The following is a 24,514-nucleotide window of genomic DNA, read 5'->3' as shown; positions in this document are numbered from 1 at the left end:
TGTAATTGTGAAGGCTGCTTATCGAAATCTTGGAACAGTGTTCCGAACCAAAAAACTGTACCCACCTCAGCAGCTTCTTATGCTTCAAGAAGCTCAGATCAGACCTTATTTGGAGTATTGTTCTCATGTATGGAGCACTGTTCACGAAGGGCAGAAAAAACGTTCCCAAGAAGTTTATTCTACATAAACGCAGTTCTCCAAATGGAAGAGTTCTTGAACAGTGAAGTTGGAGTTGTCCTGAGTTGAACCTCAAAAGGATGAGCAGCCACAGTCTGCCGCGTATTTCTGATATGTACCGATCTTGGTGGAATCAAATATGAAAGTATTTATGGAAGAGAGACAAACCCTCAACCGTTTTTCGGTGTTCCAGGCTATCAAGGTTGCACGTGATGTTCGCATCTCCAATCAGGTGGAAGTCTTTTTTCTGGATGGAATCCAGCAACTTCAGAGTATGTTTGGGGGCAGAGCTCCATACATGAGAACATGAGAGCGATACATCATTAGTAAATTTTTGCTAGAAAGGAACATTAGTAGTAGATGCCCGAGTCAGAACATGATTTTTTCAATAGAAACAATTTTCTTCTATTGCTCAAGAGCTTCCATATGAGAATCATAATTGTTTCTATTGATGCAACGAGAATTGAGCAATCACGATGTTTTCACATCTTTTTTCTGATAGCAGACCCAAACATTTTCATATTTTCACCTCCAAAAGGCGATTTGGATCAAAAAATTACACATATTCACTTCATGCCATAATCAGTTGTACTCATAGTTTTGACACTATTGACAATACTTTTGTAAGTTTCTTCAACATTTTTTCCATAGGCAAAATCATTGTGTGCTGCGTCAAGGTAGTGTAGCGTCTTGGGGCAATTCAACTCATTGTAGAAGTTGTTAACATCCTGAAAATTGAAAAAAAGGGTTTTTCAATCTAGTCTTTACTGATATTTACGAAACTACATCTCAAGAGATAATAGAAACATGTATTGTATTCATATATAATCTCAACATTATCTCACCTCTTCTGGAGCAAGGAAATCTTGTTTTCCTGAGAAGATATGGATTGGAATGGTGAAATCTCCCAAGTTATATTCTGGAGGGTCGCTGGAGTTATATATTTTCAAGTTATTCGAAGGTCCATAGTCGTAAAACTGGAACCGTCCAGATTTTGAATATATCTGACAATAATGTTCAATTGTTTTGATGGGGAGACCAACAGGGAAATTAGTGAGAATCAACGGCATGATTTCCTGTAATCAAAATGGAACGTAAAATTCTTTTCAAAAACTTTCTTGGTGAAAGTGACAAATGCAGAATTTTGAGCCTAGCACGAGAGAATGACTCTTAGAATATGACTTCACAGATATTCAGTGCAAAGATATTGAAGTTGGACAAGAATGAATGATTAGAAATCGTTTTTGCTATATTTTGATGAAAAAGCCAATGGTGTAACATCCCTCAGTGCAGAGGAGGAGCTTTCAACTGTTTTTATTATTAACACGCTTCTATTAGATTCACTTCTGAGTTTGTATGTTTGTAACCGAGTCCTTTCGACTCGATTTTGACTAACTTCAAACGGACAGTTCATTTTAAACTTTGTACACTCAAGGATCGGCCATAATATAATATTTTCATAAGTTATCTCATTATCCTGACCAGGATAATGAGGTAAACTTATGAAGCAATGGCCTCACGAGGCGTGAGTTTGAATCCCGTCCATGACTGGAAACAAATATTCGTTTTTTTTTCAGCAATTTCAGCGATTCCAGAAATTGGTGCCTTCCTTGAGTTGTAACATCCGTAGTCGTTGATTGAAATGGGTAACTTTGTTACTTAGGAACTAAATTATGGGCTGCCGGAACTCGGCGGAGAGGGATGGTGGGCAAATATAAGTCCACTTTGAGGATAAGTGTATTGTTTCCTCAAACACGCCAAGCTGATGGTGATTACAGGCATATGGCCCAGAAGTGTACTTTTGGGTTCACAGATATAAATGTAAACAACTTATCATTAAACTTGAGGTGTGATAAATACTTGGTTTATTCTAGAATTCGTAATTTGTGCCGCAATGTTGATTCGAGGTCGTGCGGAAGGGTGTAACACATAACAGGAAAGACCTTACATGCGTGGGATATGGGAAAGTAGTCTTCAACAGCACGATCCAACTCCTGTATGCAGTCCATTCAGGCAATGATATTTCCCATGCAGATGACTTGCTCCTTGGAAGACCGTAATCAGATATATAAGGGGTGTAGTGGTCTAGCCTTGCGAGAGATACACCAGGATATAGTTAACAATATCGACTTGAGGTGGTAATAAGAAGGACGTAGTTATTGTGTGGCCTGAAGATTGGAGATTAACAAGAGAACGGGTACTTAATAAAAATATAAAAATCTCCAATGCTGTGGGTGAATTATTCCTTCATATAACACAAATATAATTATTCTTGTATTGAATATTTTGGTTTCTTCAAATCCACAATGCGATGAGCTCAAAATACTCGCTCCAGAGAAGATAACCAAACTCAAGTCTCATTCCGAAAGAAAGAAGAGAAAGGAAAAGAAAAAAGAGAAACTATTTTTTCTTTTCCTTTTTTTTCTCCCTACATTTCAAGGTCGAATCATTCTGATTCCCTTTAGGCAATAAAAAACTGAAACTGAATTGTTTTAAATATTATACAGGGTGGATGCTGTGCATAAATATATGAATTTAATACATTATTTTTCTTTTATCTTATAAATACGCTCTTGCATTCTGAGAACCGTAACAACCCCCCTTTCTTCAAAAAAAAGTCTGGGACAACCGAACTAATGTTCTACAGGATTGATTTATATCTGAATCTACATGCCTCAACCTTCCACCTCATCATCTTGATCGTTTACGTCCTCGATTGGGTGAGCTTTCAAATCTTCGGCATGCCAAACTTCTCGGTTATTTCCCTCAGAGTCTATTAACTCATAAGACCAGGGAGATAAGAACTTTGGAGCGAACTTTGAAGTGAAACCCTGAGCTGCGTTGGGCAATGCATAATTTCGCTTTCGTCTCAGTTAGTATCATTCATCACGACGTCTTAAATTGTAACGTTGTCGGCTGGTTTCATATGGTCGTTTGATATTAGCGGAGACATCCTGGAATAGGTTATCCAAAGCTTTGGAACGTGAAGAAGGATCGTATGTATTCTGAGTGAGTATGTGAGCCAATAGATGACCATTTGCTCCTGAAAGTTGCAATTCTCGACCAAACATAATAAAATTTGGTGTGTGTTGAGTTACCTCGTATGTAGAGGTACTGATAGCACAAGCTACTTGCTGAAGACAGCTGTCTCATTTTCGATGATTTGATGAGACGTACGACGTTGAAATTGTCTTCATGACTCGGTGAGATCTTTCTACAGGTTTTGCCTGCGCGTGGTAGTTGGGAATATACAACGGTACAATTTTGTGGTTGTCGAACAAATTAGCCAGTTCCCGGCTTCGAAACTGTTGTCCGTTGTCCATAATGACTCGTTGCGGAGCTGCAAATAGAAGAATCACATCGTCCTCGAAGAGTGTTACAATCCGGGAAGTGGTAGCAACGGGAATAGCAAAATAAATCTGCTAAGAAGTGGTGTTTTAAATTTTATACAGGGTGGATGCTGTGCTTAATATATGAATTTAATACATTATATTTCTTTCATCTTATAAATACACTCTTGCATTCTGAGAACCGTAACAGAATGTGGTAGTCGTTTCTCAGACTTCCTTCAATACTTTAGAATTACCACAATGGGCTCAGTTAGGCTAATTTAGATTTTGATTGAAAATTATATATTATGAAAGTAAATCATCTCCCAAGTATCCCACAACATTTTCCGGTTTTTATGTTAATTAACAACTGAGCAAGACAATTGAAAATGTGAGATCGCCCGCGATACATTTTGACGTCACACCAAGCAACGAGCTTCGAGCGGTGGCAACCGGGCCTGTAGTTGGAGATTATGAATCGCTGCCATCGCGATCGCCGCCATCACTCCCTTGTCGCCGAGAGTCGACTGATGTGACGTCAAGCTTGACCACATTCAACTATTAATTTGAGAGGGAAGATAAAGAGTGAAAATTCAGATTTTTTGCAGATGTACTATTTGAAACATAAACTTTCAAATAATGAAATGAAAAAAATTGTTAAATGAGCCCACTATCCAAGTAAACGTAGGTAGGATCTAAGGAACCACAACTGATCTAATGAGCCATTTGATATTTCACATGATATGACACACATCAAAATAACTTCGAGTAGATTGTCACGTGATGTACTAAAAATTGCGTCCCTCCATTGCTACAAAGTAAATGATTTCGTGTTGATACAAATAGATGAAAACATACAGTGCATTCCATTCAAAAGGAGCCACACTGAATAACTTTTGGTACAATGATTTTCAAGAAAAATAAAAAAACACGTCAACAATAGTATATAGGGGGACACATTTTAACATGTTCACATTTGATGGTACTTCCCTATCGCACCCCCAGAGCATGTCACCAATTTTTTCAAATGGATAACCCTATATTGTTTCGCATTATCAGATGCTACATGAGCAGATTTCAACAAAATATAAACCATACGATCTGAAGCTTATGGTTCGGGAGCTACAAATTATCTGAGTTGAAAATGAGCCACACTGAATAACTTTTGAAACAATGTCACTAATTATACAGGAGCAATAAATCAGAAAAAGAGATTTTTTATTAATTCTTGAATCAAAATCTGATGACTGGACAGTGAAAAAAACTCCTTTAGTAAATGTTTCAAAAAATATCCACCAACTTCCATACAATGGTACAAACGAGTTTCCATTGCCGCCCTCAGATGATTGAGAATCTCGGAAGTTATTTCTCTGCAATGCCTCATGATATTCTCTCTCAAATCTTCTAATGTTATCGATTCTATCTCATACATTTTAGACTTCAAATAACCCCATAGAAAGAAATCTACAGGAGTGAGATCTGGAGACCGTGGTGGCCATTCTGTAGGACCTCTTCTGCCAATCCAGCGACCAGGAAAATAATAATTGAAAAATTGTCGCACTCGAGTTGCATAATAAGGAGGTGCACCACCCTGCTGAAAAACTATTTCGTTTTCGAATGAATGTATATCCTACTCAATTGCCCTAATGATGCACGGTATTATTCGATTCTCCAACATATCCTAATATTCATCAGTAGTCAAATCATCATCGATAAAAAAGGCTCCAATGATGTGGTCACCTGAAATTCCTGTCCAAACATCCAGTTTTTGAGGTCGTTGGGTGTGAATCTGACGGTATAACTCGTTTTCACTCCAATATCGACCATTCTGCTGATTCACCCCTCCATCCAAACTGAACGTACATTCATCCGAAAAACAAATTTCATACAAGACATCCTGATGTAAGTTGATCCTTTCAGTGAGACTTTCACAATATGTTAATCAAAATCATCTTCGTCAATTCATGAATTGGTCTAATCTTATATGGATGAAATTTGTACTTATGAAGGATCCTGTACGACTGATTCCTGACTCTCGGGAAAACTTAGTGGGAGATTGCGAATTTTCCATTAGTGCAACGTGACCTAAAACTACAGTACAAATAGCTTCATCGTTGACTCATGAAGAGTTATGTTGATTCGTACATTGAACATACGGGCAGCAGCTCCAACACTATTTCCATTCTGGAAGTACAAACTCACTATTTCAATCCATTCTCGAAGCGTATAAACCATTTTTCACCAGGAATTCACAAAAACAGAAACACCAATTGTAACTTCACCTGGTAGGTGATCGTTATTGTAGAATGAGACAAATCAAAATAAAGAGAATATTGAATTCAAACTCAACTAGGCAAAATAAGACTTTTTTGGAGTTTACTTCACAAAAACACCTATGAAACCTAGATAACAGATTGTACTGAAGTTCATTTAGCAGGGTGGCTAGTTTTCGCTATACAATAACTTTATCAATGATAAATTAATTTATGCTTGAGAAAGCTATTGTACAGTGTGTAACAACGAAAACTTAACAGAGCCGTTTTTGAATATAGAAAGTAAGATTAAAAAAAAAAGCTCAGACACGTCGATTTCTAATCAAAGGAGGACACCTTTCAGATTAATCAGATTTTTTGTAGTACGCACCCCTTCGGAGGGGTGCGTCCGACGACCCTTATTTAGATAGGGAAAGTAGGTCGAGTGGCACCTTGTTTAAAAGGTTTTTCGAAAACCTTCACAACTCTATTAAAAGAAAATGTTTGTAACGATTAGTTTTCGAGATAATTTGAAGTTAAAATTGCCATGTTGATAATACATCAGACAGACCACTCGGTAATTTGTATACCTAAATAAAAAATTTTTTGAGCAGTTCTTCCTATCAGTTTTTTGTTAAATGAAATCCCTTTTTTTAAAATCAAAACCCACTCCTCTTCTTCCAGTTTTCGTTAGTACATAGTTCGATTGTTTTGTTTGAACGGGTCATGTATTGTTATTTGATAAAAAATGCCTTACACTAATGCTGAAAGGGTTACAGTTATTGCTTTATTTTTTGGCAACGACCAAAATGCTGATAGAACATCAATTTAATTCAACGAGCAAAACCCTGGTAAACACCTAAGCAGAAATCACGTTCTGGATTTGGTCACAAAATTCAGGGAGACAGGTTCGGTTTTAAATAAGAAAAGAAATGTTGAGAGAAGGGTAGTGAATGACGATAATGCGATTGGAGTGATTGGTCAAGTCATCGCCAATCCCAGGTTAAGTACCAGAGGTTTATCAGCAATGGCCGGAATAAGCCATATAAGCGCATGGAGAATCCTTGAAAACCACAAATTCCATCCTTACAAAATTAAACTTGTTCATGAACTCAATGAGGATGATTTTGATCGAAGACAGGAGTTTTGTGAGGGCATGAGTGAGAGATTAATGCAAAATCCCGAGCTGCTTTATAACATCTGTTTTTCGGATAAAAGCTCATTTTATTTAAATGGTTGCGTGAACCGTCACAATTGCCGTTATTGGTCGGATGAAAACCCAAGACAATACGTAGAAATACATACCCAACACCCCCAAAAGTTGAATGTCTGGGCCGGAATATTAGGCAATCATATTAAAGGTCCATTTTTCATTGATGGAAATTTAACCGGTTATTCTCATTTACAACTTCTTGAAGAGGCAATACAACCTTGTATAGTTGAAATAATTGAACAGGATCCAAGATGTTGAGATGGATTTATCCATTTTCAACAAGACGGTGCACCACCCCATTATGCCCAGCAGGTTCGAAATTTTTTGAAGAATCATTTTGAAGGACAATGGATTGGCAGAAGAGGTCCAATTGAATGGCCAGCACGATCACCAGATTCAACACCACTGGACTTCTTTTTGTGGGGATATTTTAAGTTTAAAGTTTATGCTACACAGCTAGCCAATTTGGATAAATTACGTCGTAGAATTATTGATGAATGCCGAGCTATAACTCCTGAGATGTTGAATAATGTAGGAGCAAAATTCGAACAAAATCTTTATAGTTGCATGGAGCAAAATGGCGCACATTTTGAACATTCACTCTAAATTTCCTATGTGAGTTACCCTTATTAGGTGTTACTTTTTTTGTGTGTGCTTTAAAAACAATTATTGGGATTTATTAACCCTAAAACAGTTTTTTAAACTTTTCTGTGTCATCAGCATCCAAAGAAATCAGCAGGTTGTATTCGTTGGGTAGGTAAGTCTTTAGTAATTGACTTTTTTATCAGAAGCATAAAATATCCATGTCAAAAGGCAACCTTCATAAGGAGGTGCCACTCAATTTACCTGAAACGTAAGGGTGGTAACCAACCCCATCTCCCAAAAAAATTTCCTCGTAATAAACAAATAATTCTTACTTTTTTACGAAATCAAATGGACACGTATTAGCAGGTTGTCATAAAAAGCAAAAATTAAATTTTTTTCATGAAAGCTCTGAATGTAAATTGTACCTTGAAAACAATTTGATTTATTTTAATAAAATATAAAATACATTTAATAAAAATACATTTAAATCTTCAAATTATCTCGAAAACTAATCGTTACAAAAATTCTTTTAACGCAGATGTAAAGGTATTCAAAAGACCTTTAAAACAAGGTGCCACTCGACCTACTTTCCCTATCTAAATAAGGGTCATCGGACGCACCCCTCCGAGGGGGGGCGTACTACAAAAAATCTGATTAGTGTCCCCCTTCAATTAGAAATCGACGTGTCCCAGATTTTTTTTAAAATCTTACTTTTTATATTCAAAAACGGCTCTGTTAAGTTTTCATTGTTACATACTATATAGCGAAACACGTGTCGCGTTGAATTTATAACCTTTATGTTGGGTCTCAGTATTTCAAAAATTGTTGCAATAAGTTGTTTTACCTTCGGAAACGAATATTTGACATCTGAAGCTTCCTTAATGAATTGATTATTTGTTCAGTGGTGAGCGTCGACGATTTTTTCGGTTTATAACCATCAAATTTGCGTTTTAGAAAGGAACGTTATTTGGAATATTTGCTGATATCCACATTTTTCTTGATATTCAGGGTACTTTCAAGCATAGAGTAAATTGCCCATAATGACGATGATTTGAAATTTTTTCCTAAATCTTCGAAATAAACGAGAAGATTGTTTTCTAAAAACGAAGTTATGTTTTCCTTTTCTCTTCAACTCATAAAATTTTCAAAATGTTATCCATATTTTTCTCTTGATTTTGCTGGCGGCAAATTATTCATCGTAATATTTGCTTGCTCGGTTATATCTGATGGGGTAGCTCAAATTTCTTGATCGTTATCACTCATTTTGATTTTTTTACAAGATACTGAATGTCAGCTCATGATTAAAACAAGTGATTGTGGATTCACGGATTCATTACACGGATTCATTACACGGATTCATTCACGGATTCATTACCAACCCACAAACTGTCGAGCAATAAGTTAACTGAAAATATGATTTTTATTTCGATTTTACAGAAAATTTGAAGAGAAAATTCACTGATTTTTGGCTTTTGTACAACTGAATGAATTCATGAAATCATATTTATCAGAGAAAATGTTACATATCCTTTGAAATTATTTAAAATTTCTTACGGAATTTAGAATACACATGTATTCTAAATGAGTATTACTTACCTGCTGTCAAAACCGTAATGATTAGTTTGAAATGGAGGGAGTAGAAAAAGTTTTATACTTACAGGTCTTGCCTGTTCAAAAACTAATCCAGTTGAGAAGGCTTCCAATAATTTACAAGGAAGAATCAAGGGAAACCTAGAGCAGGTCAGTTTCAGTATAAACCTCTGCAACGTTGTAAATTGACCAATGGCGTGTATGCCAAGGAGTTCCAAAATTTTCTGTGAAGAAAAATTATTGATATTAGATGTGCTGTGACTGACTGTTTCAACGTAAATTCTATTCAATCATTTCGTAAATTATGGATTCGGTAGTGTTAAAAAAACTTTAAAAACCAGCTTTCATTAAAGTGCCCTAAAAAGATCGAAATGAAATTTCAAATAACATCAACCACATTCATTTATAACTTTACAGAATTGAAATTATAATAAAAGCTTGTCGAGATGCCTAAAAGGAATCTCTACATATTCAGTCAGATGAAATTCAAATAAAATTTCAAATCACATTGAATCATCTGTCAGAATGTTTCTCAATTCAAATTTCATCTGTGTGAATATGTAGAGATTTCTTCTAGGCATCGCGACAAGCTTTTATTATAATTTCAATTCAGTAAAGTCATGAATGAATGTGGTTAATGTGATTCAAAATTTTATTTTGATCTTTTAAGGGTACTTAAATGAAAGCTTGTTTTAAAAGTTTTTTTTTTTAATATTTTTTAGTTACAATCGATAATTATCGATCAATACGAAAGTCCATCTATAAAACGAAGAGTCCTTCAAAATAATTGTTTTATGCTGGGCTTGTACAGTTCACAAAATGCAGGGTAGTACGGTTGACCATGCTGTTGTATACTTGGGTTCAAAGTTGTTCGCTGCCGGCCAAACGTACGTGGCTTTAAGTAGGGTCACATCAATAGAAGGCCTCCTGATAGAAGAATTAGACTGTTCGGAACTTACTGGGACTTGGCCATGTAATAATGACGCCATCAATGTAATGAATAGACTAAGAAATATAACAAGCTAATTCTTCTATAAGGTATGCCGGAGGAGTAGGTACCTACCAGAATATAGTCTATCCTATTAATAGTTTTTGCCTTTCCTTGAGTTTTTCTGTTGAAGGACTCTCCGTTTCATTGATGGACTTTCGTATTGATCATATTTGATTTTGATTTTCATTGAAGCTAACCCTGCATGTGGCATTTATTTCATGGTGGGCCTACCAACTGCCTATCATTAACGAATGCGTATACAGAATTTCTTGTTCCTGCTATTTACCACTGCGAAGATCTTTCATACGGAGCCGATCCTGGCAGCAGTATCAGGTCACGTTGATGAATAACATGCATTGTCATCGGTTGTGGACCAGCATGCAAAATTCCAGGTCAATCAGATACCGGGAAGTGGGTCAAATTAAACTTGCAAGATTTGTTGTTAACATACATACAAGTCAAGTTTAAATAAAAGCTTTCATTGAAAGCTTCCAAAAACCTGTTTTTATCTGGTTGAAGCATACAGGATGTGACAGTACGCTAAAATATTCAAGTGAGACAATTTCAAAAAAACAATCCATATAGATTTGTGTCTGGAAATGCTTTGTTTCAGATATACAAGGTGTTGAATTTGATTTTTTTTTGTTCGTTTTTGAGAAATAACTTTCGAAAAATGTAAGTTATTCGAATAGAATTTGGTACCCGGGGTTTTTTTGACGTAGAAAACCACAAGTTTTTATTCATTTCCATGTAACATATAGAAAGCACTGCGTACGCTCATTATTCTTTTCAAATTGCTCTAATGTTTTTGACAGTAAACCTTTGGTACTTTTCATGAAAAAAGCTATTTCACACAACTTTTCCAAGTAAAAAAACACAATTTCTCAACAAGGCTGGAGGTGATCATTTTCGAGATATTTACAATTTTGTATATCCATGCATAATACTCAATGTATTATGCATGGATATACAATGTTACAAAAAATAAGTATGGAGTCAAAAGGTGAAAAATCAGATGTTACAACTAAAATTTTGATAATGTCGTTTCCTGTTATTTGTCTGTTAGTTCCGTGCATGATACGATGTGGGTAGGTTTTCTTCGAAAAATATTTATGATGGATCAAGAAAGTGAGTTTGAAGTTTTGATGCCTTTATAACTGTTTCACTTTTGTAAGCAAAAAATCAGCTCCGGCAGCTGTTGATGAAGTGTGTACCTATGACATGGCCATAGGTGAGGTTCTGTGGATTTGATATTATATTCATGTCAATAGTACCAGGTAGACGACACCAGGTAGAATTTGTATACCAATTAACACTCTCAGTTCTTGGACAACAGGTACATTTTTGAGTTTGGATAGACTCTTTGGTATTATTTAAAAATGTTTATCAATGGTGAGTTGTCAGCCTCCTGTTGGTCATTCAGCAGTCAACCCAAAGGTTTCCCATCATTTCCAGAGTCTCCAAAAGGTTCAACCTCTGTCTCTTAGGTTCTACAAGAAGTATGTCGTACATAGTGTTGAAATCGTGATTGTTCCCCAGAAGGTCCCATATAGGTGAAAATGGTCTTCTTGAATTCAAAACTCGTTTTGTGTTTGAAGATTCTTGTTTTGAAATTTTTTTTGTCCTCCCAACATACTCTCTTAGGAATTATCCGCCCACTTAGAATACTTCCACCATCAGATTTTAAACAGATAAACAGAGATCAAAGCTGGTATTCTCCAGGAATCATTAAAAAACGAAGATTCCAATGTATTACACTTGTCTCACCATTTCATTTCGATTCCAGGACATCAACTGCAGCAGGAGGTTGCATATCTTAATGAGGATCTAGAAGTGATTTCGAATTGGGGTGTAACCAACCAGCTCCAATTCAGTGCCACAAAAACCCAGGCGTCGCTTTTCTCTAAAAAGATAATTGTCTCCGAACTGAATATATTAATGCCCGGACAGACAATTCTGCTTTCTGCTTTGATGAATTTGTTGGGGGTTGAAATGAACAGCAATAAGTCTTTTCACAATCATGTCGCTGGAATTGCAAGGGCTGCTCCTCAAAATCGTGGAACGCTGTTCCAAACCAGAAAACTATACACACCTTCTTTGAAGTATTTTTTTAATGTATGGAGCTCTGCCCCTATGCATACCCTGAAGCTGCTGGATTCCATCCAGAAAAAAACCATCCGCCTGTTTGGAAACGCGAATCTTAATCGCAACCTTGATCTGTCTGGAACACCGGAGGAAGGTTGAGAATTTGTCTTTCCCCTATCGATACTTTCACGAGAAGTGTTCAAGTTACTTGGCACATTTGATTCCACCAATAGCGGTACATATCAGAAATACGCGACGGACTGTAGCTGCTCATCATTTTGAAGCTGAACTCAGTATATCTTGAACTTCACTGTTTAAGAACTCTTCCATTTGAAGAACTACGGTTATGTGGGATAAAGTTCATGTGAAATTTTTTCCAAATGGATCAATCTACAGTGATTCAAATCCAATGTACATCGCCAAATCCACAGAGGTACCTCTCCTGAAGCGCCTTGAGGATTTTCCTGTAATGCTTGTGTTTTGTGCTTAAAAAAACCTGATCTGTTATCCTTGTCTCTTTGTGACTTGTTGTAACTACCCAGGAAGTTAACAGTTTCATATACTATGTTGAAATTTTGTTTATTCAATGATCTTTCTGACGTTTTTCCGGTATATGTGAGTATACTTGGTTAATAGTTTGTTTGAAACATTTTACATCAAGGATGTGATGAATTACATTCGAGTTAAAGTTGTTATCCACTGCAGTTTGTTTCATCCTCATTGAAATTCTTTGTGAATATTGGTATGTTAATGAGTATGTGGATCACAACTGCTGAATTATAATGATAATAATAATCGTTTTCATCATTTTCAAATTCAAAAGAATACAATGAATATTAGAAATCAAGGTTCATATATGGAATGCTTGTTTATAGTTGTGTCTGTATGGGTTGATCAACGGTGAACTGTCAAATCATTGTGGAAATTGTGTGATTATGAATGATGGAAAGTGTTATTAATTTTCATCAAGTAACGGGTCAGTCCATTCACAACCTGAATAGGTTTTCAAAATCATTACTAGAAACCATAAAATACATAAATTATTTCAACTTGTAATCATTTCATCGAACATGAACAGTTTATCAATCTGTCAATGTCGGACAGATTATTACATGAACCTGAAAATAGAAGTTCGTTTTTGAAAGTTTCTTGGCCAATCACAAAATACTAAACATAGCAAAATACACTTACCACAAGAATGTCATGAAAAGGAATGATTAAGGCTAACACACCACGTAGTTGGAAAAATTTAATAACCGGTGCGAGATGAATTATTCCTTTCAAGTACTTTCTGGCATGATCGCTCCTCAAAATGGAATAAACAGTTGAGGCTGTGGCTCCCATAGAATGGCCAATATGAATGATATCAGTGCGGTTAGTATGTTTTGAAATTTCTTCAAGTATTGCTGGTAAATCATATATTCCCACTTCGTGAAAGCTAAAAAAAATTAAGCATGTTGAATAATTGCAATGACAACGATTGGGTGAAGGTTCGTTAACATATGAAGGGTCCTCAACATATGAAGGGTCCTTCAAATCACCCAAATTGAGGCAATCCTCAATTCACGTCCGCTATTCCCTTTATCATCCAGCCCTGATGATATGGATGTCCTTACTCCTTCCCATTTCCTCATTGGACGACGTTTGACTTCGTTACCAGACCCAGATGTTTGGGAAGTTTCAACCAACAGACTGTCCAAGTTTCAACATCTCCAAATGCTTCTTCAACATTTCTGGTCCCGCCGGTCTTCCGAATACATCACTGAACTGCAACAACGATGTAAATGGATGAAGGAGAAAGTCAACCTACAAGTTGGACAACTCGTCCTCATCGAGGATGATAATCTGGCCCCGTTGTATTGGTGTATGGGACGTTTTTCCTGGTCCACATGCAAAGTTTCCAGTCGCCACTGTAAAAACTTCAAATGGTGCAGTGACACGTGCCGTAACAAAAGTATGTCCACTTCCTGAAGTGAAGATATGCGTTCCACAAACTGTTATGTAGAATAAATTGAAGCTTAGTTTAATTATATGTAGTGCATCTCTGTGGAAGTCATTGGAGTGGAGTCGAGTCATTGAAGGCGGTATCGAGTGTGGATACCTGGTGAAGCATAGCCGTCGTGAAACAGTGGCGGAGATAACAATTTATAGTGAATTGGTGAGTCTTTCAATTATCATTAAAGCTACAGAAAACAGTTATAAAATAAGCTTGAAATAGTTTTATAGCTATCATAAAAATCTCACAGAAAAGTGTTATAAAACTGCTACATAACAATTTACTTTTATAGGAAAATAAGTTTTATAAATTAGTTGCAAAAACGTTTCTGTGATAAGTTCCTGACTATTTTATAATGGTTTTTTAATTTTGTTTCATAAACGTTTCTATGACAAATTTATAAAACACTTTTATTGCCTACAACTGTATTGTGTTCACCGATCATCTAATATAATCAATTAGTATTTTGGAAGTGATTATAAAATACTAATAAAATAAAACTGTTGCAACACCATGGAATTATAAAACAACTTTGCTGGTTGGGTAATCATCTAAGAAAGTGAACAATAGATACAGACAGCAAACACTGGAGATTTTCTTGGTTAGAATAATTGGAGTTCGAATTCAAGGGAATAAACCCCAACATAGTGGTTTCCAGATTCAATTGAAGTATTATTTTTTTTATATAACACGTTGAAGAGAACTTTTATCAATTTCAACTTGTGTCACACTGCAAATCATAAGAAAAAAATTGAACGAATCTTTCTTCAGAATAATCATTGAGTTTGGCTGTTTTGTTTATAACGCAAAATAGCATAGTTACACACTCACTTTTTGGCTTTATATTGGGTTGCAAAATTTCTCTCCATCTTTATGAGTCTACTTCAAATTGTAATATCTCAGTGAATACTTGTTTAATTCAATCGAATTGAACGCCATTTGAATCGGTGAATTTCTGCTAATATTCAATGCAACAGAATAATATAATATAGAAATGGAAAATCTATCAAAACCAACAAAAAATCGAAAAAACTCGACTAAGAAATCCCGTTGGATCCCAGACGCTGAGATGGTGAACATTATTCAGGTTGAATCGTATTGCTGCCCCTGTGAAATGGGAACTCGCGTTTCCTGAAGCTTCAGCTCACATTATTCCTGCACGATTTTCATTAAGGAATCGTCATATCTCAAATAATAGTTGTAGCCAATGTGTTGTCCTATGCTTCAGTCGCAGATTCAGGACAGAGATACCAACCTGTCTAGGAAACTATGAGACTGAATTTCAAGCGAAAGAATCCAGCCTCATACACAAGTCAATAAGAATATGCAAGGACAGTGAAGCGCCGTTGAAAACTTTTGGCTCCCACCGAGCAATGTCTAAATAGGTAGCCAATTGCCAGAAACGACTTAACAGATTGTCGCTGGTCTGGATTCCTAACCATATTGGCTAGAAGGCAATGAGGCTGCTGACCCCCTTGCAGAAAAGGGTGTTGCAAGCAGGTTCATAGGACCAAAACCTGTCATTGGTATCGCTTTAGGCTTTACCAAACAAAGGTAGAACACCTAGATGGCAAAAAGATTTATGGACTGGCAGAATCTTCCAGAATTGGCTCACTCCAAGGCGTTCATTCACCCTTCGAATCTTGATATCAAATAGTTGTTGGACTACACTAGGAATGAACTATGTTGTCTAACAGGCCTTCTCACAGGTCACTGTCATTTTAATCATCATATGCAGAGACTTGGACTGTCGGAAGACAGCAGAGCACATACTTTTGGAGATGAATGAATCTAATCCTTTACAAGAAAGTTGGCAGGAAAAAACTTTAGTTATTCCTTGAGGATGCTAACTTGCCTAGCAAGTCTGGAAGAGCAATTGAATGATAACTAGTTATCATGTAAATTGAACTTTGACTTTTATCTTCATATAATAAATGAATTGTACCTGAATAACTCATTTCAAATGTATTAGAAGATAATAAAGATGATATTAAAATGATTATCATTAAGAGTGCACTAGTTCTATGAGACACGACCGTTTTCAGTCGATATAAACTATGATGTTCAATATTCAGCTATAATATCCCAAGGACATTGATAACTAACGAAATGATTTTATCACAGTTTTCGTTGGTAACATCCCGACGCCGAAGGCGGAGGGATGTTACCTAAAATAACGTGCTTGAGGAAGTTGTGATAAAATTATGAGTTATTTATCAATGTTCGAGGGATATTCGGTGAGAAAATTTTTTGCAATTCGAACAAAATTATTTATTGAACACACAGTTATTAAAAGAACAATTCGTATAATGATATTCCGTTGATCTTGCTGTATTTGCCTCGGTTACTGCATAGGTGTTTCCACGCATAGTATTGATTATTTGGTTATGATGTTCCTGATCAATATTCAAATAAGGTTTTATGGAATTTCCATTATTGTGCCCAGTAATTTTCAACAATTGCTGTTCTTGAACTCAACTCTTAGCTAGTTTTCTGATTGATTCGGCCGTTACTTGATGAAGATCCATAGTAATTTCACAAACTACACTTAAACGATTTGATCTCCACTAACTTTATTGAAAATAATCATAACATGTTTCGCTAAAACATTAGCTTTTTCAAATGATTAATACATCCAAGCATCCTTACATTCATATTTATATACTACAGGTAAACCACAATCGAGACTACCTGTAAGAAATTACCTGAATCTCTACATCACATACCTGCTCGATTATGCTTACCTAAAGCAAATTGCCTACCATCTACATCAATAATAATTCTTTATGGGTTTTTAAGAAAACAAGTTCAATAATGGTGATCTATTCAAATCTAATTGGTCATTCATTAGAATATTTGAATTTTTAAGTTTATTAATTTCCATTGCTTCTAAATGATTCAGTTTGAAACCTTTATTTTCAATGTGCAAAATTTCGAATTCTTCATTAAAGATGTGATTTTCTTCTAGAAGATGATTTGAATACGTTGAATTTGTTTTCTTGTTTACATAGCTCTTATGATGTTCCTGGATTCGATTCCTAAATGTCCTGCCAGTTTGACCAATATATACCTTAGGGCACGTTCCACACTTTAATTTATATACCCTGATTTCTCGAATTTAGATGTCTTATCTTTATTATTTTTAACTAGCTTTCCCAACGTATTACTTGTTCTATATGCAATTTTAATATCTCTATTTCTCAAAAATGAAGCCACTTTTTCCGTTGGTTGTCCAAAATAGGTTAAAGCTCTATAATTTTGATTATCTACCTTATCAATGGGAAAAACGTCTCGCATCGCTTTTGTGTAGACTTTCTTGGCAAGTATTTTGTTTATTAATTCGGCTTTAAACCCATTGTTTACCGCAATTTGCTTGATGATATTGAGTTCTTTATTAAAATTATCTATTGAAAGAGGAACATTGACTAATCTATGAATCATGCTATTATAAGCTGATACTTTGTGTTGATACGGATGGGTAGAATCGTAATGTATCGTAATATCCGTATAGGACGGTTTGTGATAAATTGAAAAATCATGTTTGTTGTTCCTCCTACTAATTGTTAGGTCCAAAAAATTGATTGAGTTGTCTGTTTCTATTTCAATAGTGAATTTAATGTTCTCATGAATTTTGTTAATATCCCGATGAAAAGTATCTAATTGCCTCTTAGTACCTGTAAAACATACCAAAACGTCATCCACATATCTATGCCAATACAAGAAATTCTTAATCAAAGGGTGTTTAAAGATTGACTTCTCTAGATTATCCATGAAAATTTCTGCAAGTAATGGGCTTAATGGATTTCCCATAATTAAACCTTTTGAGGAGGAATAAATATTGTTGTTGAATTGAAAATAATTTTGGTTGAGACATAATGACAGAAGGTCAATTATTTCTCGTTTTATGACTGGGTTCACTCTATTTTCATCTAATAATTCTATTACTAAAGTAATAGTATCATCTGGAGGTATACTGGGAAATAGATTCTGCACATCAAAGGATAGTAATTTTGCGTTGTCTGGTAGAGATAAGTTCTCTATTTTATTGATTAAGTCATATGAGTTCCGTAGACTAAATTTTGGTTGGAAGTTACAATGGTTTAAGATGATATTGATAAGCCTTTCTGATAATTTCACTGATGGTGCAGTGACAAAGGAAACCACTGGTCTAATTGGAAAACCCTGTTTGTGCAGTTTTATGAGTGAATATAATTTTGGCATTTGGGGGTTCATCAATGTTAATTTGAACTTTTCCCTTTCTGTAAAAAGTATGTTAGAATTTTTCAAAAAATCTTTCACTTGTCTTTGAAATAAATTAGTTGGATCACGTTTCAGCGTTTCAAAATTTCCTAAATTCAAGAAATCAAGGGTTCCGTTGACATAGTCCTTTCGATCAATAGCAACTACAGTATTGCCTTTATCTGCTCTAGTTAATATAACATTATTTTCGTTAATTTTACTACGTATTGATTTAACAAGTTTCAATTCATTCGTAAAAGTACCTTCTTTCAGAAATTCTGACTTTATGATATGTGACGCCAAATGTTTGTTATTAATGTTATTCAATGTCCCTCCTAATGCCATTTCAGTTTCTATTCCCAAAATTTCAAAGTTGTTAGTGCTATTTTTATGTCCAATGTTGTATTTGAAACCTTTTTCTATCAACCCATTTTCCGTGTCTGTGAACTGAACTTTCGATAAATTTATGAACCTGTCATAAAATTTATGATTCGAGAAATTGTTTCTAATAGATAGAGATGGTTTCTGTGCTATTAGTGAATTTAGTTTTTTCTTTTGAATGCAGTACTTTTTATGAAAGAGTAAGAGAACAAGTAAATCAAATCATTCATAAAAAGTACTGCATTCAAAAGAAAAAACTAAATTCACTAATAGCACAGAAACCATCTCTATCTATTAGAAACAATTTCTCGAATCATAAATTTTATGACAGGTTCATAAATTTATCGAAAGTTCAGTTCACAGACACGGAAAATGGGTTGATAGAAAAAGGTTTCAAATACAACATTGGACATAAAAATAGCACTAACAACTTTGAAATTTTGGGAATAGAAACTGAAATGGCATTAGGAGGGACATTGAATAACATTAATAACAAACATTTGGCGTCACATATCATAAAGTCAGAATTTCTGAAAGAAGGTACTTTTACGAATGAATTGAAACTTGTTAAATCAATACGTAGTAAAATTAACGAAAATAATGTTATATTAACTAGAGCAGATAAAGGCAATACTGTAGTTGCTATTGATCGAAAGGACTATGTCAACGGAACCCTTGATTTCTTGAATTTAGGAAATTTTGAAACGCTGAAACGTGATCCAACTAATTTATTTCAAAGACAAGTGAAAGATTTTTTGAAAAATTCTAACATACTTTTTACAGAAAGGGAAAAGTTCAAATTAACATTGATGAACCCCCAAATGCCAAAATTATATTCACTCATAAAACTGCACAAACAGGATTTTCCAATTAGACCAGTGGTTTCCTTTGTCACTGCACCATCAGTGAAATTATCAGAAAGGCTTATCAATATCATCTTAAACCATTGTAACTTCCAACCAAAATTTAGTCTACGGAACTCATATGACTTAATCAATAAAATAGAGAACTTATCTCTACCAGACAACGCAAAATTACTATCCTTTGATGTGCAGAATCTATTTCCCAGTATACCTCCAGATGATACTATTACTTTAGTAATAGAATTATTAGATAAAAATAGAGTGAACCCAGTCATAAAACGAGAAATAATTGACCTTCTGTCATTATGTCTCAACCAAAATTATTTTCAATTCAACAACAATATTTATTCCTCCTCAAAAGGTTTAATTATGGGAAATCCATTAAGCCCATTACTTGCAGAAATTTTCATGGATAATCTAGAGAAGTCAATCTTTAAACACCCTTTGATTAAGAATTTCTTGTATTGGCATAGATATGTGGATGACGTTTTGGTATGTTTTACAGGTACTAAGAGGCAATTAGATACTTTTCATCGGGATATTAACAAAACAATGGGTTTAAAGCCGAATTAATAAACAAAATACTTGCCAAGAAAGTCTACACAAAAGCGATGCGAGACGTTTTTCCCATTGATAAGGTAGATAATCAAAATTATAGAGCTTTAACCTATTTTGGACAACCAACGGAAAAAGTGGCTTCATTTTTGAGAAATAGAGATATTAAAATTGCATATAGAACAAGTAATACGTTGGGAAAGCTAGTTAAAAATAATAAAGATAAGACATCTAAATTCGAGAAATCAGGGGTATATAAATTAAAGTGTGGAACGTGCCCTAAGGTATATATTGGTCAAACTGGCAGGACATTTAGGAATCGAATCCAGGAACATCATAAGAGCTATGTAAACAAGAAAACAAATTCAACGTATTCAAATCATCTTCTAGAAGAAAATCACATCTTTAATGAAGAATTCGAAATTTTGCACATTGAAAATAAAGGTTTCAAACTGAATCATTTAGAAGCAATGGAAATTAATAAACTTAAAAATTCAAATATTCTAATGAATGACCAATTAGATTTGAATAGATCACCATTATTGAACTTGTTTTCTTAAAAACCCATAAAGAATTATTATTGATGTAGATGGTAGGCAATTTGCTTTAGGTAAGCATAATCGAGCAGGTATGTGATGTAGAGATTCAGGTAATTTCTTACAGGTAGTCTCGATTGTGGTTTACCTGTAGTATATAAATATGAATGTAAGGATGCTTGGATGTATTAATCATTTGAAAAAGCTAATGTTTTAGCGAAACATGTTATGATTATTTTCAATAAAGTTAGTGGAGATCAAATCGTTTAAGTGTAGTTTGTGAAAAGATCTTAGCTAGTTGACTGACTGCAGTTGCTCTATTAGAGTGATTGGTTATTTTCCTCTGTTTCGTATCCAAGCCAATTGCTTCAGCAGAAGATTTCGTCCATCCGTTGATTATATTTCTACCCAGAGGCATATTGTCATACCAGTTATCGCTTCCTGTCTTCCAGTGACGATTTGGCCTTAAAAATAGTCTATTCGTCTTGATATTTGTGCCTCGTTTTGATAATAATTTAATGAATAATCTGACAGGACAAGCATTGTTATCACTATTTTGAACCAACCATTTGCTAGAGGCGCAGTTCTTTGAAGCCCTTGGCAGGTTTTACTGAAAATTGGATTATATTCTATCCTATTAGTTGGAGATCCATTGTTGTCCTTTTCGATATGAATCAACTAAGCAAGCAGCACCTTCACCACCTCTCCAAGCCAATTCCACCGCTGCTATGTGATAAAATTTGCGTAGGAGTCCTATAGGGGTATTTTCATCCCAAAAGTTTATAATTTCACTCATTTCTTTTGAAGTTAATGATACTGAGCTTGTTTTGCGTTTAGTGGGATCTGTTTGTAAATTTCTTCGTGCTGCATTTTGCACATTGAAAATAAAGGTTTCAAACTGAATCATTTAGAAGCAATGGAAATTAATAAACTTAAAAATTCAAATATTCTAATGAATGACCAATTAGATTTGAATAGATCACCATTATTGAACTTGTTTTCTTAAAAACCCATAAAGAATTATTATTGATGTAGATGGTAGGCAATTTGCTTTAGGTAAGCATAATCGAGCAGGTATGTGATGTAGAGATTCAGGTAATTTCTTACAGGTAGTCTCGATTGTGGTTTACCTGTAGTATATAAATATGAATGTAAGGATGCTTGGATGTATTAATCATTTGAAAAAGCTAATGTTTTAGCGAAACATGTTATGATTATTTTCAATAAAGTTAGTGGAGATCAAATCGTTTAAGTGTAGTTTGTGAAAAGATCTTAGCTAGTTGACTGACTGCAGTTGCTCTATTAGAGTGATTGGTTATTTTCCTCTGTTTCGTATCCAAGCCAATTGCTTCAGCAGAAGATTTCGTCCATCCGTTGATTATGTTTCTACCCAGAGGCATATTGTCATACCAGTTATCGCTTCCTGTCTTCCAGTGACGATTTGGCCTTAAAAATAGTCTATTCGTCTTGATATTTGTGCCTCGTTTTGATAATAATTTAATGAATAATCTGACAGGACAAGCATTGTTATCACTATTTTGAACTAACCATTTACTAGAGGCGCAGTTCTTTGAAGCCCTTGGCAGGTTTTACTGAAAATTGGATTATATTCTATCCTATTAGTTGGAGATCCATTGTTGTCCTTTTCGATATGAATCAACTAAGCAAGCAGCACCTTCACCACCTCTCCAAGCCAATTCCACCGCTGCTATGTGATAAAATTTGCGTAGGAGTCCTATAGGGGTATTTTCATCCCAAAAGTTTATAATTTCACTCATTTCTTTTGAAGTTAATGATACTGAGCTTGTTTTGCGTTTAGTGGGATCTGTTTGTAAATTTCTTCGTGCTGCGTCGCGTGCATTCCGCGCTTGTTTGAATGCAACACTTTTAAAGGGGTCTAGCATGATATTATACTCCTTGTAATACTTTTCTTGTAATAATATGCTTGTTATATTTCATACGGTTTTAACAGTAGCCTCCTTAAACTCTGTGCTATCCTTTTTTCTCATATTAATCGCCCAATCCTTGAGTATTAATGCAAGCTCTTCGAGAGTACGATTTCCATCCAATTCATATTTTCTGGCGTCACAAAACTCCATAAATATTTTCCAAGAGTATTTTTTACTATTGACAGTATTTTTTGGTGTATTTTCTTCAATGATTTTGTCAATTGCCGCATCATTTTGAACACCAAAGCGAGTAAGTGACATTTTCGAAATAAATTGAATTACTGAAATGTCAAACAACTTTATTGTGTTGGTTGCTTAGCAATGTCATGACATAAGTGATAACTACCCGTGAAAACTATCCATGGGTAGTTATCAGTGTAATGATGGTTTCATTGGTTATTTCGACACACATGACTAGAAATAGACAAATTTGATAGGATAATTTTTTTGGCAAAAAATTTTCAGCTATAATATCCCAAGGACATTGATAACTAACGAAATAATTTCATCACAGTTTTCGAAAGCACGTTATTTGGTAACATCCCGACGCCGAAGGCGGAGGGATGTTACCTAAAATAACGTGCTTGAGGAAATTGTGATAAAATTATGAGTTATTTATCAATGTTCGAGGGATATTCGGTGAGAAAATTTTTTGCAATAAATTGAATTACTGAAATGTCAAACAACTTTATTGTGTTGGTTGCTTAGCAATGTCATGACATAAGTGATAACTACCCGTGAAAACTATCCATGGGTAGTTATCAGTGTAATGATGGTTTCATTGGTTATTTTGACACACGTGACTAGAAATAGACAAATTTGATAGGATAATTTTTTTGGCAAAAAATTTTCCCTGAAATATACCTGTAATTCCAATAGTCCTTTTCAGAAATAGATGGATTAGTATGTTTCAATGAAAAAGGAGTTCCTCTTGAATTGACTATCCATACGTCTAGTCCGGAATTGGCCAAATAAAAAGCTGAAATGTAAAGAAATGATAATATGAATTTATGAAAATACCGAGTTCATCTAATAATATTATGAATAAAAATTGTATCTGCATAAATATTATAGTATAGTTAATTGAAAAAAATATTTGTTTATAGTCTTCAATTGATATCCAACACTTTCTTTCCTTTTTTGAAATAATTTTTTTTAAATCACAAATACATTGAGGTAGTTAGTTATTTTGAGCGAATTGATCTTTTGAAAAAGGGTTGGTAATTCAATTAGAAACTGGCCTTGTGGTAGATTATCAAAAAAAATTGAGTAAAATTGTTTTATCGGCGAAAAATACACTGAAAACATATGATGGGTCCAGAAAAAAAATCTTTATGTCCATTTGTATGTATTTTGCGGAAATAGGAAAATTAAGTTCACAATCAAAAAGATAGTAAAATTTGGGTTGTTAAATTTGTTAAAAATAACAACCATGTTCAAAAACAGTTTATTGCATAGATAGTTGAAGAAGAAAAATTGAAATTTTCACACAATAATGTTCAATGGGAGTGAATTTCCAGAAATTCTCCGGACAACAACATATCTCCCCTAGTATGTTGATTCATTAGCGGATATTGGCGGGTCATCCGTATATTCATCCTCATTCGCATCCTGATCACCTATGTCTGCTTGTAAATTGGGAGTAGAAATTTTTTGAATCCACTGCTTTAGGTTTTGATCTCTGTATTCACCCAACTTAATTGCAGTTGGGCCAACGGAGGGCTCAACGTCGTGATGCCTTTCTTTTTCATAGTGTTTTTCTGAATCGAAGAC

General features: G+C 34.8%; 1 protein-coding gene across 1 annotated transcript in view; it reads right to left on the bottom strand.

The window, feature by feature from the left end:
* Window positions 1–742: 742 nt before the first annotated feature.
* LOC111504069 (lipase member J) overlaps window positions 743–24,514 on the bottom strand; it is a 38,918-nt gene continuing 15,146 nt past the window's right edge. Inside the window, exons 3-7 of the mRNA XM_074180341.1 lie at window positions 23,606–23,720; window positions 13,414–13,660; window positions 9,215–9,370; window positions 1,023–1,253; window positions 743–905 (exon numbers count right to left, since the gene is read on the bottom strand). Coding sequence (XP_074036442.1) covers window positions 744–905; window positions 1,023–1,253; window positions 9,215–9,370; window positions 13,414–13,660; window positions 23,606–23,720 — 911 coding nt within the window. The 3' untranslated portion in view covers window position 743. The remainder of the gene's footprint in view (window positions 906–1,022; window positions 1,254–9,214; window positions 9,371–13,413; window positions 13,661–23,605; window positions 23,721–24,514) is intronic.

Source organism: Leptinotarsa decemlineata, unplaced genomic scaffold, assembly GCF_025532065.1.
Source record: "Leptinotarsa decemlineata unplaced genomic scaffold, Ldec_3_MD MMD2_tig00026294_RagTag_RagTag, whole genome shotgun sequence".
NCBI classification, from domain to species: Eukaryota; Metazoa; Arthropoda; class Insecta; order Coleoptera; family Chrysomelidae; genus Leptinotarsa; species Leptinotarsa decemlineata.
The sequence above is the reverse complement of the archived record's forward strand: the minus strand, read 5'-3'. Positions and strand labels throughout refer to the sequence as shown.